Below are 17,187 nucleotides of genomic sequence, written 5' to 3'. Positions count from 1 at the left end.
GCAATTCCAGAGCGCTCACTGTCATAGATCTGGACCAAATAAGGGTGACAGATTTCCTTCCTCAGTAAAAGTAATGGGCTTCTGTGGAAAAAAAAATCAATAACAGTTTTATGGTCACTATTACCAAGACTGGTTTTATATCACCAATTTATTAATTGGATTCAAATTCCACCAGCTGCTAAGGTAGGATTTGAACCCATAGTGTCAGAGTATTTGCCTGGCCTCACTAGCCTAGTAACATTACCATTGCACTATTGACACCCTATAGATAAGGCTCAAAATTTTGTTCCCTTTTGTAGGAAGCTGGTGCCTAATTTAGTAAGACTCAAGCCTTTAACAATACATTTTTTACCATCAAGCATTGCTCCTCTGTTACACCAGGATTGATCATCTTCCCCTCACCTTACATAAATCTGTCTGTTCTCATTGAAAGTAATGTCTATTTATGCTCGGTTTGCTCAAGGCTATGATCTACACCAAGATTCTCCGTCTCTCCACCTCCAATATGTCAATGGGAGAGGTGACCTTGGGACAAATCAATAACCTCGTTGCCATCGAAACAAATCAGTTGATGTGGTTCCTATTCCTGTGTCCTAATCTGTGGGCCATGCCTGTTCAGGTAAAGTACTCACATCAAATATTGCTAACAGCCCCGAAATGTCAAGCAGGTAACTGGAAAGGGCACTTTTGAATATTGGATAGAGTCAGAAGGTTGCTTTTCTAAACAAACATAACAAGCTTGTATGCTGAGCCAGTTAGCTTGCTTAAGAGACTATATTGGACTTAATTGTCCTCCGTGTTGGCACAGATGTGTTGCAGACTTTATTGTTTTTGGAAACCTCTTGAGTACCTTGAGCAGTCAAGTAAGTCTACATTAGTTCAGTCCCTGTTATGTTTCTGCGTTGGCACCTGCCTCAGACTTTACGTGATACAAGAGGATTAATATCACAGAACAATATTGCATCTTTATTTCGACTAATATGGCACTGATGCTTTTGGAAGTTGGGGAGCCAGGGATCTGTAACTGGGCATTTTACTCACAGTGCTTAAAACTGAAGGAAATCAAAGACTGAAAAACGTCCTAGTGGACAGCAAGCCAATGCCTTCAACAGGCCCAGACATGCTTGTGTCGAATTGCCTGAAAGATGGTCCTGCTTCATTGTTTCAAAATCTCCAGGGTTAGTCAACCAGTTCTTCATTAGTTATCCCCACATCTTCACTGTTTGAACCTGACAGAATATAGCTCGGGGGAGAAAAACACAGATATTGTTGGGGAAACTCTTGCACAGAGAAACAGAGTTAAAGTTTTGAGTCCAGTGACCCCTCTTCAGAATGTCTTGAAGGCAGCAAAGAAGGGTTCGAAATGTTAACTCTGCCTTGTGCCCATAGATGTTGCCTGACCTGCTGATTTCTGTTTTTGTTTCACATCTGCACTTCTTTGCTTTATATTTTAGTTTAAACTACAACTAGACACGCAGTGCTGTAGGAGTTCAATACACCACCTGTTAATCAGCATTGTGCACTGTATTCCAACTTCACATTGAGTAGAATCCCTACAGTGTGGAAGCAGGCCATTCAGCCCATCAAGTCCACACTGACCCTCCCAAGAGCATCCGACCCAGATCCAACCCATCCCTATACTGCACGTTTCCCCTGGCTAATCCACATTGCCTGGACACTTTGGGTAATTTAGCATGGCCAATCCACCTAACCTGCGCATCTTTGGAGTGTGGGAAGCATGGTGAGCATGGAATCTCCATGCAGATTGTCACCCAAGGGTGGAATCGAACCTAGGTCCCTGGTGCTCTGAGGCAGCAGTGCTGCTCCTTACTACATACTTCACCACAATTATGCAATGAAATATCATGGACTTTGACACACAGGAACAAGAACAGGAGTCTCTGGGAGTCATTTTCACCATAATCGTTTGGTGCTTAATGGCCACAGTAGATTGGCCACCCTTTAAACAACCTGATCAATGTACAAATGAAGTACAGTCAGATGCTAACTGTTTACTAACCTCATGTGCTTTTTTGGAAAGCAGTCCCTGTCAAGCTGCACATCAGATTGTGCAGATTAATCCTGAATATCCGTACTTAAAGAACACCCTCTAACTCGGCGCAGTCATCTGGAGATTGTAGGAGGTCATTTGGACTGGAAAATCAAGTTGTTTCTATAACCAGTCATTGCATAACCAAATGTACACGCTTTGCTCTCCTTTCTAATTGAATGCATACCGTGGGTTTGAAATGGATTATGTGTTATCCATTGTGCCTTTCACAGGGTGCTAAATAACAAAGCTGGAGGTGAACAGTAGTCTGTGGCCTTTTACACCATGCTAATAACTGCAGTGCATTCCTGTAAGATAGATATGGGAATCTAGAATGCAATCAGAGGCAATGGCCTAAATGTTCTGATCTGGATCAGATTCCTTATTTCCACCCTGATCAGAAAATAAGTTGCGTACTTAATTTCTTACAAGCTTTCAGGGAAATCTGTCCTAACTCACCCTTTGTGGCAAACAACACATGGGGAGTAATGGAGGAGGGTTAGAAAGGCAGGTGGGTGAAGGAGGTTTAGGGTGTGGGCATCGAGGGGTCGGTTGTGTGGGATGGGCGGGTGGTGTGAGTTGGTGAGTGGGGAGGAAAGATGTTCGCAGGGATTGGTCAATTGTCAGGTTGAGGGAGTTAAATATTGGCTGGAAACGCAAATGTCATGAGTATTTGGAAGGAAAGAAGGATATGGAATTCAGTGTGAGTGGTTGATGGGTTAGTAGTTTAGTTACCCAGGAGTTAGGGTGGATTTTAATCATTTAACTTCTGGGTAATTACACTTGTTGGAACGCTCTGATATCTCTGACTGTAACTCCAACTCTGATTTGCCAATGTTTTCAGAGGGTGCTAGGTGCCAGGTTATTGACCACCAGAAATTTAAACTTCTCAGGCAGCTCCCTCATAGTCAGTCCATTGGGATTCCAAGTGAGCTCAACACACAACTTTCAAGGTACCTTTCAGTCTCTTAGCATCTAGAAGCCAGAGGATTTAGTTCAGTAATTAACCAGGGGAGTTGCTCTGAGGTGGGGAGGGACCACTGACCTTAGACTGAGTCTCCTAATCCTCAAAGTTTCAATCAATATTGTTCCTTTGATCTGTCTTCTTCACTGAGATTTTGTTTATTCTTATTTCCAGATTATCATGGGTGTAATCTTATTGTATTACATGCTGGGAATCAGTGCACTGATTGGTGCTTCTGTCATAGCACTACTTGCTCCTTTGCAGTATTTCATAGCGACTAAGTTCACGGACGCACAGAAAAGCACTCTGGTAAGTACTGACTATTTAAAATGGGAAACCAAAACCAAATGCATTATGATCGGGACAATGTCCAGTTTGGACTGACAAGTGTGAAGTAACTTGCATGCCACGTTACTGCCAGGCAATGACATTTCAATAGGAGACAATCTAACAGCCACTCCTTGGCATTCAATGATGTTACCGTCACTGAATCCCCACTATCAGCACCCTGGGGGTTATCATTGACCAGAAACTTAATTGGACTCAACACATAAATACAGTGACTACAAGAGGAGGCCAGAGGTTAAGAATACTGCGACGAGTAACTCCCCTCCAGGCTCCACAAAGCTTGTCCACCATCTACAAGGCACAAGTTAGGAATATAATGGAATACTCCCCACTTACCTGGATGGGTTCAGCTCCAACAATGCTGAAAAAGCTTGACACCATCTAGTAGCCTGCTTGTTTCACATCATACCCACTTCCTCCACTACTGACACTCGGTAACAGTATGTATGACCTACAAGATGTACTGCAGAAATTCATCAAAATTCATTAGACAGCACCTTCCAAACCCAGTATCCCTTCCATCTAGAAGGACAAAGGCAGGAGATATATGGGAACACCACTGTCACCTGCAAGTTCTCCAAACTACTCACCATCTTGACTTGGAAATTTATCGTTCCATCACTATCATTGGGCCAAAATACTAGAGTTCCCAACCTGAAGGCATTGTGGTTCAAACTGTATCATATGGATTTGACAGTTCAAGAAGGCAGCTCATCACCACCTTCTCAAGGGCAACTAGGGTCAGGCAATAAATACTGGCCCAGCCAATGGCGCACATGTGCTATGTGTGATTAAAAGAAAACTTTAAGTCACATATAATTTGTTAGTGAAATCAAAGTCAGTTTGTGTGTTTTGGTTTATGCTTAAAATGTGGCTAGCTGGTTTGCAATGCATAGTGACACCGACAGTGTGGGTCTAATTCCTGAGTTGGCTAAGTTTACCATGAGGAGCTCTCCTTCTCAACCTCTCCCCTCGCCTGAGGTGTGGTGGCCTTCAGGTTAAATCGCCACCAGTTCTTTGTCTCTGATAAGAAAGCAGAGTTATGATCCTCTGGGTCAATGGTAACTTTATTTTTATCTTTCACGACCTGAAATTCACGACCTCAGTATTCAACATTCAGTGTTCTCAATTTATGAAGAGTAATGCTCAGTAAAGCCCAGACCAAGAATTCTTAAATCAGTTGGTCTTTTCCATGTTTGACCCCACGGAATCTCCATCCATTAAAACGTAAACATGCAGACATGAAAAAAATGTACTAAAACTTCATTAATGATAGAGCATATTATGTTACAACATACCACTGGTGATGAGTTCTGTATTCACTGGGTCAGGAGTTGTGGATGCACATGTGTTAATCCAACCCTTCCTCCAGCATTCTGTTCCAACTGTACACCTTATCCCCAGCCTAAGTGAACCCTGATCTCAGAGGCCAATGTGTGGTTGAATGACCTGTCACACTGGCATTTCCTACTCTGCTACATTCACAGCACCTGGTCTTTCATAGTCATATCCCCTTCCTTACTGCAGTCTACCTGCTACACATATAGCTGCTGTCCTGCTGCACTGAAATCTCCTGCCCAGTTGTTAGTTACAAGGCCCACTTAGCGGTTCTGTTGCGGTGATATACACCTTTTAAGGGGATGTATCTTCCCTGCATCAATCGCTGTATACCCTGACAGGATGAGATATACCTGCGTTGTGGCTTGTTGAGCAGCAGTCATAGGAATAAAATATATTGCACTGAGCCCCTAGTAAATCCACCTGTATGTAGTCTTATCATTAAGTAAAGAGCCCACAATATTGTCTCGCTAACCTTTATTATAGAATCGCTACAGTGTTGAAAGAGGCCATTCGCCCAATGAGTCAGGATCAACCCTCTGAAGATCATTCCACCCAGACCCTTACACTATCCCTGTAACCTCACATTTACCATAGCTAGCACACCTAGCCACACAACCCTGGACACTACGGGATAATTTTGTTTTTAGCATGGCCAATCCACCTAACCTGCACACCTTAGGGTTGTGGGAGGAAAATGGAGCATCTGGAGGAAACCCACACAGACACAGAAACAACATGCAAACTCCATGCAGGTTGGCGCCAAAGTCCGGAACTGAACTGAGGTCCCTGACGCAGTGAGCCACCGTGCTGCCCTTAATGGTGTTTGGTATGTGTACATCCAAACGAAGAATGGGACAGCAGACTGAGAGCTCTCCAAAGCCATTCCAGCTGCTCCAGTGAGTGGAAAACAATAAGGAATGAGGTTTCTGACAGAGGAATGCAAGTCAGCTTTGTGACTCTATTAGGAAACCTTGAAACAAATCTACTTATTGCATATTAGGATAAACAGTTTTCTCATCAATAGTCAAATGTTACTGCTCTTCCATTATTTCACTGAGTGGTGTATGTGGTTTTTGGTAGTTAGCATAAAGTATTCCAGCTCAGAACTGATTTTTTTTTTAATGTGATATTTCTATTCCTGTTTTCTAAGGACTACTCCACAGAACGATTGAAGAACACCAATGAGATCTTAAAAGGGATCAAACTTTTGAAACTTTATGCCTGGGAGCATATTTTCTGTAACAATGTGGAAAAGACTAGAATGCAGGAGTTAACCAGTCTCAAGAGTTTTGCACTTTACACATCCTTATCCAGTATGTATACACTTTAATTAACTGTTAACTTAGTGAAATTAAAATGCTCAGTATGTTCTTGGTCAGTGTGGAATTTCCTGTTTCATGCAAAGTGACTGAGCTTTTTACCTGACTACGAACCCAACTTGGTTTCCCAGGATCTGTAATGTAGATCATGTTTGACTCCAGCAACATCACTATTGCATTTCCTATGTTAATGTTACTAATTAAAGTTGTTATTTTAAAGCAGCTACTTGTTATTACCTGTCTTGCATGGAGGGGAGAAGAGTCTTGATGTCAATCTGATTGGTACCTGGCAAATTGGCCTCTTTAAGATGTAATGCCCTATATTCCAAGCCACATTGCAGTTAGAAGGCGATTTGGCATTCTTCATACCAATATGCTGTAATTAAATAAAATCCTATCATTGTGTCTAATTTTAAGTAGGCGATCAATGTGGCTGTTGTTCAGAGTATCAGATGGACATTCAAGTCTCACATCAGAAAGTGTGCTATTTCTGAGGGAGGTGCCAAGTTTGGGATGGAGCTTTTACTGAAAAGACTTGCCTAATACCCCTTTGGGTAGATATAAATACTGTACGACACTACGTTAAAGAAGAACAGGGTAGGGCTCCCTGGTTCCTTGATTAACAGTGATCCTTCAACTGAGAACTGAAACAAACTATTTTACCATTTGCTGCATTGAGAGTTGTGGGATCTGTCTGTGCGTCTGACTGCACTGCAGAAGTGCAAATGCCTGTATTTGCACAAACTGATAATCTAGCCAATCATTGTTGTGTGGGAAACCTGATTCCTACAGCTGTTCTTCCCAATTGGAAGAGGATATTTTGCTCCATGCTGTGAGAGTTACAGTGATGATTCCAGTTTGCTGACTGGCGTAATTTACTGTGCTTTGTTCTCTTCGTTTTTCTAGTATTTATGAATGCAGCAATACCGATTGCAGCAGTGTTGGCGGTAAGAACATATTTCATTAAAACATTGCAGCTCCTCACTTACACAACCAGATTAAGCCTTGTCATAAGAGCTCCAACACATTACCTTCTGAGCACAAATGTTTACAATCCAGATGGGCTGTTATAATAATTTAGAATCAAGGTGCTTAACTTGCTGATTCATTATTGTTGGAGCATAAAGGTGAATCCTGATAGAAAATGTGACGCTTTGCAGTTAACTACGTTTCTATGCTGATCATTTTTGCAAAGTAATTTATACACAGCGGCATGCTGCTGAAGGTACAAAGGAGACAATTGTTACGAGCATGAAGAAAAAAATTCAGCAAAGCGAGCAGTATGAGCCAAATTTGCCTCCGGGCCTGGTTAACCAGCAGCCTCTCTCTGTTGGTCTAAGGCCCCATTCAAATTGAGCCCCACACCTTGGGTGTACACCCACAGCATGGGTGTATCTCGTTCACATTGGTTGGGTGAACTGCATTCGATGTTCAAGTGCCTCACTGCTGCTTGACTAGGAAATGCCCAATTCAAGCCGGCTCTGACACTGAACTGACCTGACCTGGACTTGGAGATGGGATTGTGGAGGATTGAGGCAAAATTGAGTCGGGGCTGGTCTGAGAAAGGCAGGATGCCACATTTGAGTAGTTTTGTGGAGCTGCTAGTGTGGCCAGGATCATCTAGATTTCACCAGCTCTCAGTTTGGCTACCGGCCTAACTACAGCAAAAGTGGAGTGTGGGGTGGATAGACACCTAAGGCTAGGCACTGTAAAACTGATATATTTGCTCAGAAAACAGGCTCAACAATTATGAATTCTAACTGATCACCAGTTAGTCTAGCTGAGATTTCATAAACAGAGAAGCAGGCAGCCAAGTTATAACTCATAAATGACAAAGACTCACAAGTGAAGGTATTATACTTTATGTCAACCTATTATTTGTAAGTACTAGTCAGACTTAATTTGTCGTCTCGCTGCAGTGTTGTAGCATAGGGGATAAGTCAGCTTAGATGGGTGTACAAGGTTGGTGAGTGCGAATTACAAAGGCAATATTTAGTGCAGTTTAAAACAAAGTCATTCCCTGCATAAAATGATTACCCCAATCTGAGTTTACACTTCAATATTTCTTGTTCTCCCCGTCAACAAAGTCGTCATCTTTAATAAATATACATAAGTAATTGCCAGTAATTGCTCACCAATTCAATCTTTCTCATAGATATGTTTGTCAAAACCCATGGGTCTTCATGAATGTAGGAATTTCTGGATGAATACAGACCAGGCTCTATCTACCCATTTGGTAATCAGAGCATAAAATCATTATGGAATTGTTGACTTATGCTAATCAATCTTGATCAATGGAAGAAGGCTTGACTTTGTGTGGTCTTATAAAACAGTTGACAACAAATGAGTAGCTCCTTTGAAATCTCTCCAGAATTTTTGTTTCTGTTGCTGTCACCCACTTTACACATTAAGTACAAAGCCATTCCAAATTGGTCTATAACAGACTGCAGAAATGGCATGTTGAAAGAGTGAAGAGCTTTGAGAATGATACAACTTTTCTGCCCAAAGTATGCTGCACTTACCACATTCCATGGCCGAATTTACTGATACATTGTATCCCAAAATATTATTTTCTAAGCACTGGGACTTTACTTCATTTATTGGGACTCCAGACGGCTAAAGTCCCCAACCTGCTTTCACCCTTTGACTGTTATCTCTCACAACTTGAGGAAAGAAAGTACAAGACTTGGTAAATGTCATCTTCAAGCATCCCAAGTCACCTGGTCATGGATGAGCTCTGATAAACCAATGTGTTGCGATGCACCGTCAATGTAGCGGAGCCAAGAGAACTCCAAACAATGAGATGTGTTACTCACCAGAAGTGAAGCAGTCAGCATTGTTGCTGCTTTCAATAATTATTTGAACTGCAATGACATTTCAAAAAATCTTCCCGTAATCACCAGTATGAATTTTGCAGTTTTGTAATTATGAGGTGCTGCTAAAACTATCTATCCAAGGGCGTATCAGAGAAAGAAGCAAGAGACGTCTCCGTGCATAGGTGCTGTTCAGGTCATGTGGGTGACACACTGGCTCAGTTGCTTAGCACTGCTGCCTCACAGCGCCAGGGCCCTGGGTTCAATTCCACCCTCTGGTCATTGTCTGTGTAGAGTTTCCACTTTCTCCCCACGTTTGCATGCGTTTCTTCTGGGTGGTCAGGTTTCCTCCCACAGTCCAAAGATGTGCAGGTTAGGTGAATTGGCCAGGTTAAATTGCCTATAGTGCCGAGGGATGTGTAGGCTCCGTGGGTTAGCAGCAGGAAATGCAGGGTTACAGCAATAGGGTTGGGAAGTGGGTCTGGATGGGATACCCTTCAGAGAGTTGGTGTGGACTCAATGGGCCAAGTGTCCTGCTTCTACACTGTAGGGATTCTATGCCTTATAGTGACTGCAGTCAGCCACAAGTGCTTCCCTCTTGCTTGGAAGATGTGATCACAGTATGTTGATTTAAGATGAGATGCTGTGGAAATGTCACATTTGCTATGATGAGTAATCAAAGTTTTTCTGCTGTCCGACAGACGTTTTTGGCATATACCCACATCAACTTGGAGAAATTGTCCTCTGCTGTGGCCTTTACTTCATTGTCTCTATTCAACATTTTGGTGACCCCACTATTTCTGCTCTCCACTGTGATCAGATTCACAGTTAAAGCTCTGGTCAGGTAAAGTAATTATTTACACTTTGCACCACATTTAGTTCCTGATCATTTTCAGCTTGCAATATGCAGCAAATCTCCACTGACAATACTCCATGTAACATTGAAAGGCTGACTTAGAAGTTCACTGTCTTTTTGAGGACTGCTCAGATAACGTAAAAACGACACTTTCATTTGTAGCGGAATTGTGTTTAACTAGTTCAAAATGCAAACTGCATTACTATTTTTAATGCAACATGGATAAAAATCCCAGTATTTAGCCCTAAATATCTGTTTTGTAGTCAGTTGCTGTAATTAGGAGGTCATGCCTTCAGCTGCTTAGGACCTAAACACTGCAATTCCTCCAATAAACCACTTATCTACACCTCTCTCTTCTCCTTTCAGACACTTCTTAACAGTCAAATCTTTGACTGAGCCTTTGCATCACTTGTCCAAATATTTTGATCTGTGGTGCATGTCGAATTTTGTTTGCGAAATGAATTGTTTGTGGGTGCTTTACTACATTAAAATCATAAGTTGAGTTTTGCTCTCCTTATTCAAGAGGCTTATTTCATTTCTTCAAGTTTTAGTTTTGTACACCAATGTATAGTGGAGTTTTCAGCACTCTGTCTTGTTCCTGTTAGACATTCTGCCTGCACAGCACAACACCTCCTAAAGATTGAAGAACTTAAGTAAACTATTCAACTGACAAAAATGACCTGAATCAGATTGCTCATGGCAAGTTATTTAAGAATGCGTCTGGTTTACAAAGGCACTTGTGTCCATTTTATTTTGAATCAGGAAACTCTAAAGGGATGGTTCTCATACCTGATGAAGGATTGGCAAGTGGAGACAAAGGATTTGAATCAAGGGAAAGAAAGACGTGTTAATCATTTTTGTCTTTTCTTACAATTTTTTTGGAAACCCTTTTCCATGTGAAAGCTAATGTGCTGGAATATTAGACCCTAAGACCATAAGATAGAGGAGCAGAATTAGGCCATCCAGCCCATCAAATCTTTTTCGCCATTCAATATGTTTCTCAATTAATTTTCCTACCTTCTTTCCATAGCTCTTGATCCCCTTGTTAATCAGGAACCAATCTACCTCTGTCTTAAATACATTTAATGACTTGGCCATTACAGCCCTGTGTGGCAATGAGTTCCAAGGATTCATCACCCTCTAGCTGAAGATATTCCTCTTCATCTCAGTTCTAAAGGGTTATCCCTTCATTCTGAGGTTGTGCCCTTGGCTCCTGGTCTCTCCTACCAGTGAAAATACCTTCTCCACAACCACACTATCCAGGCTTCTTAGTATCCTGTAAGTTTCAATCAGATCTCTCCTCATCCTTCTAAACCTCATTGAGCATAGACCCAGAGTCTTCAACCGCTCCTCATAGGACAAGCCCTTCGTCCCTGGCATCATTCTTGAAAATTTCATCTGGACCCCTTCAACACCAACACATCTTTCTTTAGAGACAAGGTCCAAAACTGCTCACAATATTCCAAATGTAGTCTGACCAGAGTGTTATACTCCCTAGGCCTTACATCTCTGCTATTGATTTCTAGCCCTCTTGAAATGAATGCCAACATTGCACTTGCCTTCCTAACTGCCAACTGAACCTGCATTTTTTGCCTTAAGAGAATCTGGAACTAGGATTCCTATGTCCCTTTGCACTTCAGATGGCTGAATCATTTGCCCATTTAGAAAATCGTCTAAGCCTCTGTCCTTCCTACCAATATATATAAGTAAACACTTGCCCACATTTTAGTATATCTGCCACTTCATTGCCCACTCACCTAACATTTTCTAGTCCTTCTGTAACCTCCCTGCATCCTTACACTACCTGTCCCTCCATCTATAATTATGGCATCTGCAAACCTCACAGCAATGCCCTCAGTTACTTCATCCAGGTCATTAATGTGTAACGTGATGTGGTCCCAACTCTGATTCCTGAGAATTCCTGCTGCCACCCTGAAAAAGATCCATTTGTCTCCACTTTGTGCCTTCTGCCAGTTAATCAATCCTCTATCCATGTTCCATAACACCATGAACATTGCCATGTTGAACTTGGGCTTTGTAAATTCAGCTAATCCATTTTATATTCAGTCAGGAGGACTTCTAAAAAATAATCTTTCTTGCTACGTGCCACGTTTTAGGTTATCCTTTGCTCAAAGTAGGATAGCTGTCATCACAGGACTCGATTCTGCACTTCTGTAAGAGGTGTGATGCAAGTAAGTGAATATGCAGTACACAACTGATTCATTGACTAGGATGTTCTTGCACTGTACATACCTATGATTAGAGAAGAGTGCGATGGTAATGGAAATCAGCTCAGTTACTGCCATTTCTTGTCAAGTTGTATACTTTATAGATCTGATTCTGAAGAAAAGATTCTAAACTGGTGCTTAAAACGATGACATCCAGCATGTGTTCAAAAACTGTTAAACTTCTTCACTAGCCAGATGACTAATCTCAAGCCTTTTTAAGAAGTTCCTCACTTTGATTATTAAACAAACATCTCAGTGCTTGTTTTTGTTTGAGCCATCAGAGGTTTCTCAATATTTTCATCTTTTGAAGTAATTGGAACAGAAAATGTTTACACGCTTGGCTAAGTTGTAGAATTGAATGCACCTGCCCAAGTTGTGTTTTAGTTGATATATGCTTTGAAGTAGACAAGAGACTCATTTCTGAATCTAAATAGAGTTTGATTTTAATGGGAATTTAGTAGACAGACTGAAAAATCTGACACCTGTTCAAGTAGAGTCGTATGGTTGTATAGCATGGAAATAGACTATTTGGTCCAACTCATCCATGCTGACCAGATATCCTAAATTAATCTATCCCCATTTGCCATCATGTGGCCCATATCCCTCTAAACCCCTTGTACTCATATACCCATTCAAATGCCCATTAAATTTTGTAATTGTACCAACTTCCACCACTTCCTCTGGCTGCTCATTCCATGCATGCACCACCCTCTAAGTGAAAAAAGTTGCCCTTTATGTCCCTTTTATATCTTTTCCCTCTCACCTTAAACTTATGTTTTGGACTCCCTTACCCTGGGAAAAAGACCTTGGCTATTCACCCTATCCATGCCCCTCACGATTTTATAAATCTCTAGAAGGTCACCCCGCAGTCTCCAACACTCCAGGGAATATAGCCCCCGTCTTTTCAGCCACTCCCTAAACCTCCAGCCCCTGAAATATCCTTGGAAATCTCCTCTGCACCCTTACAAGTTTAACAACATCTTTCCTATAGCAGGGAGACCAGAATTGAATGCAGTATTCCACAATTTGCCTAACCAATGTCCTGTACAGCTGCAACGTGACACCCCAACCCCTATACTCAATGTACTCAATGTCGGGTTGGCAGAATGGATTATTCATTTTTCTGAACTAAGTTGATAATACATGATTGAATAGAGAAGCACTTTGATACTTGTAGACAATGTAAGAACAAAACAGTAAGTGATATAATTTGGAGCTGCTTCAATGTGAATGTTCTATTTTCTTGATTAAAGGCATAGCAAAGTGGGGCTTGCCCACAGGCATCCAAGTTAAATGTTAACCTGAATGATAGAGACCAGTGACAGTAGGATGAGTAAACACAGAGCTTTAAGCTGGAACTCTGTTAATGGCATTTTATACAGATCGTTATCTATGTTGGAGAACAAAAATTGAATTTATCATACAGTATTTTAAACAATCAATTTTTTTTCCAATAATTGACATTTCTTGGATTTTCTCCAGACAGTAAATTTAGTTAGCTAAATTTTGGCACCTTTTAATTAAAACAGAAATATGTATATATTATTGTAACTATCCATTGAGTTGCCATGATTAAAACACAGATCCTTACAGGATAGATTTTCTTCATGTATTCTAAGAGTCTTGTGTGAACAGGACACTATTTACATGATGATTTCTGTAGTTCTGTCCTGCATTAAGACCTAGGATGTTCATTAAGCTGCTTTTGAAGAAATGCTGTTTCAATGTAACATCAATAAAAATGGTAGTAATGTTAGAAATCCAGTAAGAAATTGTTGAATGTGCTGCCTTTCATTGCTTTAGTTTCTCCTTAGTTGAGAAAGGATGTGCTGTTGCTGGAGAGGGTGCAGAGGAGGTTCACTAGGTTAATAGTGGAATTCAGAGGATTGGCATATGAGGAGAGATTTGAGTAGATTGAGACTATACTCCTTGGAATTTAGAAGAATGAGGGGGAATCTTATAGAAAAGTATAAAATTATGAACGGAATAGATAAAATAGAAGCAGGGAGGTTGTTTCCACTGGCAAGTTAAACTAGAACTAGGGGACACAGCTGCAAAATAAGGGGGAGCAGATTTAGGACTATGTTGAGGAAGAACTTCTTCACCCAAGAGTTGCGAGTCTGTGGAATTCCCTGCCCAGTGAAGCAGTTGAAGCTACCTCATTGAATATTTTTAAGGCAAAGATAAATAGATTTCTGAACAGTAAAAGAATTAAGATTATGGTGAGCGGGCAGTGGATGGAGCTGAGTCCATGAAAAGATCAGCCATGATCTTATTGAATGGCGGAGCAGGCTCAAGGGGCCGGATGGCCTACTCGTGCTTCTATTTCTTATGTTCCTGTGACATTGCAAGCTGTGTTTTGAGAATAGGGAATGTTGCAGCAATTTACGTACAGCAAGCTCCCAGGCAGAAGAGTGAAATTACCAGCTTTGTTGATGTTTGTTGAGATATAACTCGACCTGGACACCAGGAAGCCTCACCAGCTCTTCTTTCAGAATGGTGCCACGGGATCTTTTAGGTTTTCCTCAGTGTGTGTCCATTTAATATTACATCTGAAAGGCAGCAGCTCTGACAGTGCAGTTCTGCTTCAGACCAGCAATGGAGTGTCAGCTTAGAGATTGTGCTCAAGTCTTTTGGGTGGGACCTGAAGCTACACCCATCTAACATTGATATGAGCTGATACCCACTGAGGTGCACACAGTTAGCAAAGTGTCAGAACGTTGTCTCAAACAGATGGAGCTGCTCTGCGACAATCAGGCAAATGAACTCCATGTTAAGATTTATTAATTCAAAGGATATGGGCATCACTGAATAGGCCAGAATTTATTATGCAATTCCAATTGCCAGAAAGCAATTAAGAGCCAATTACTATGCTCTGATCTATAGAGAGTAACTTGCTCACACTTGGAGCAATGGCAAAGTTTGAATAAATGGCCTGGATGTCATTAGGATAAATCAACTCACCAGAGTTCTTGAAATCTGTGAAGTCAAGTATTTAGATATTAGTTGAGGAAAGGATCAGACTCCAATGAAAATCGAAGTCTTGGACTCTCACATTTCCCCATCAGTTATATGATGCCGACTTGTCTTCAACACATTGCAAAGATCAACACAAGATGGCACATGTAACTTCCTGCGAACTGGCCAGCTTACTGTGGTGAGTACCATGCTAGTCAGGACTTGGGTCCTCACTGTTCACAGATGAAGATGAAAATGGAAGAAGGCTAAAAACCTAGAGAGAGAATTCTGCCCAACCACACAGATGTAGCCCACCCTTTTCCAGCTAGACTGTTCTTCCTTGTAGTCTGCATGATTTTTTTGTGTTCACTGAACCATGTTCTGCCCTTTTCCCAGACATCATAAATGATAAATGATAAAATACTAATTAAAAACATTTAGGTGTCTGAGATGTTTCTGACTGGCAAAATGTACTCATTCTTGTTTTATTTAGTAATCAAAGTGAAGAACAATCTTTTTTTGACTGAAAGAGAGAATCATATGAATGCCAAAGAATTTGAAGCCATGTGCCTCTTATGTATTTAATTTAATGAGTAGCAATAAAAACTTGTAAAAATTGGGCGTTGTCTAATTGCAGTTCTTGGAACCCAATGTTAGTTGCCTAGGCAACTGATGTAAAATGTAAGAACGTACTGGTATTGAATGAAAGGGTAAGATTGTAACACTCAACGAAAACTTGACCTTTTCTTGCAATAGCACAACTTATTTTAAATCAGTTTCTCACTGTATCCAACTTCCTTTCTCCCTTCCAAAATGCCCCTAGAAACTATTTATAACACTTCCTTTAATGTCTTCATCTATAATCTTACTCCACTGTTCTGAGCTAGAGATTGTGCTAACCTTAGGAGAAGTAACTGTAGTGCCTTAGGGCCGCGTGGGAGAAAGGCACTACAAGTCCTGTGAAGATTAGGTTTTGATAAAGGGGCAGAAATTATTAATGTTAGACACTATAAGAAAGCAAAGATAAAATGAAGTCAGATGGAAGATTGCTTTCAGTGGATATATTTGAGGTATGTTTTTCTGAAGTAATTTTTAGGACTTTATCTATGAACCGAAATGACCCATACCTGTGATGGCTCTTTGATAAAGCTAATCACACAATCCCAACCCAATGTTCCATAGCCTTTTAATTTTTTCAGTACTTCTTGACCTCACAACAGTTGTAGATGTTGCCTTGTGCCACTTGTTCTTTTGGTGACAGTCCAAAATTATGTCCTATCCAGATAGTGAGTCAGATGGGTGAGAAAGCACGGTGTTTTAATCTTTTGTTATTATAAAATTTTTGAGTTTAGAATGCTGCAATTGGGTGCTCGCTTGCAATAAAGTTGTAGCACCACTTCCTGTTTGAGGACTGAGACTGGAGTTTCTTGTTTTGTGCTGTACAGTCAGTGCTGTTGATTTGCAAACAGGTGGTTATGTCAGAGAATCTCCTGACCCAGAAATCTTGCGTAGGTTGGTCATGGAGGCTATCCCTGAACAACATGGTCTAGAGTTGGCACTGGGATTACTAACTAGCAGACATCAAGAGCCCCATGTTTCTGCAAAACCTTCTTCTGATGTGTAACACATCTGGTAGAGTAGGTTTATCTGTGCCTGCTGTGTTTTAAAATTGAGATTAGAATCTGTTGGAATGATGCACTGGCTTTCTCAGGTGATACTGAAGTATTTTTATTTTGTCAAATCTTCCAACAGCCAACAGAAATTGAAAGAATTCCTGATGAGTGATGAGATTTCAGATGATGGCTTTCGGGGTGGTGAGACCTCATTGAACATGGAGACTTGCAAAAAACATTCAGGAGTCGTAAGTAATAAAACACAGTGCCAAAAGATGATGAAATATTATTTTCCCCTAGAAGCAAATGTCAATAGCCAGAAATCTCAATACCGATGTGACCAATGTTGGCTAAACTTTAACAGCAAAGTTGCAAATTGCAGATCCAAGTAAATTTGAGGTGGCAATACCTTAACTCACTTATCATACAAGGCAATATCAAGAAGAATTTGAAGTTATGGACATGACACTAAAATTCAGATTAAACAGTTATTAGCTGCAATTGTTGTACCATCCATTGTGATTAAATTACTTTCTCAAAGAGCATCGTAGTTTGAACTATTAGCTGAGAAAAGTACTTGACAAATTTTAACGTTAATGTATAACAAATGACTAAATACATTATTGACTAAACAGTGTTTTCTTTGTGTGCTTATATTTTAAACTACAGAGAGGACTGTTGCTATTTTATTACTTGT

The 17,187-nt window shown here is 40.8% G+C and overlaps 1 protein-coding gene across 5 annotated transcripts in view; it reads left to right on the top strand.

Annotated features, from left to right (window-relative positions):
- Window positions 1-17,187, top strand: part of abcc9 (ATP-binding cassette, sub-family C (CFTR/MRP), member 9) — a 189,636-nt gene that overhangs the window by 75,950 nt on the left and 96,499 nt on the right. For all 5 annotated transcript variants that reach the window (XM_048554004.2, XM_048554006.2, XM_048554003.2 and 2 more), the window contains 6 exons: window positions 464-619; window positions 3,189-3,323; window positions 5,854-6,016; window positions 6,929-6,969; window positions 9,537-9,679; window positions 16,630-16,738. In XM_048554004.2, coding sequence (XP_048409961.1) covers window positions 464-619; window positions 3,189-3,323; window positions 5,854-6,016; window positions 6,929-6,969; window positions 9,537-9,679; window positions 16,630-16,738 — 747 coding nt within the window. The remainder of the gene's footprint in view (window positions 1-463; window positions 620-3,188; window positions 3,324-5,853; window positions 6,017-6,928; window positions 6,970-9,536; window positions 9,680-16,629; window positions 16,739-17,187) is intronic.

This window comes from Stegostoma tigrinum, chromosome 25 (assembly GCF_030684315.1).
Source record: "Stegostoma tigrinum isolate sSteTig4 chromosome 25, sSteTig4.hap1, whole genome shotgun sequence".
Classification (NCBI taxonomy): Eukaryota; Metazoa; Chordata; class Chondrichthyes; order Orectolobiformes; family Stegostomatidae; genus Stegostoma; species Stegostoma tigrinum.
Note: the sequence above shows the minus strand (reverse complement) of the source record. Positions and strands in the feature narration are given on the sequence as shown.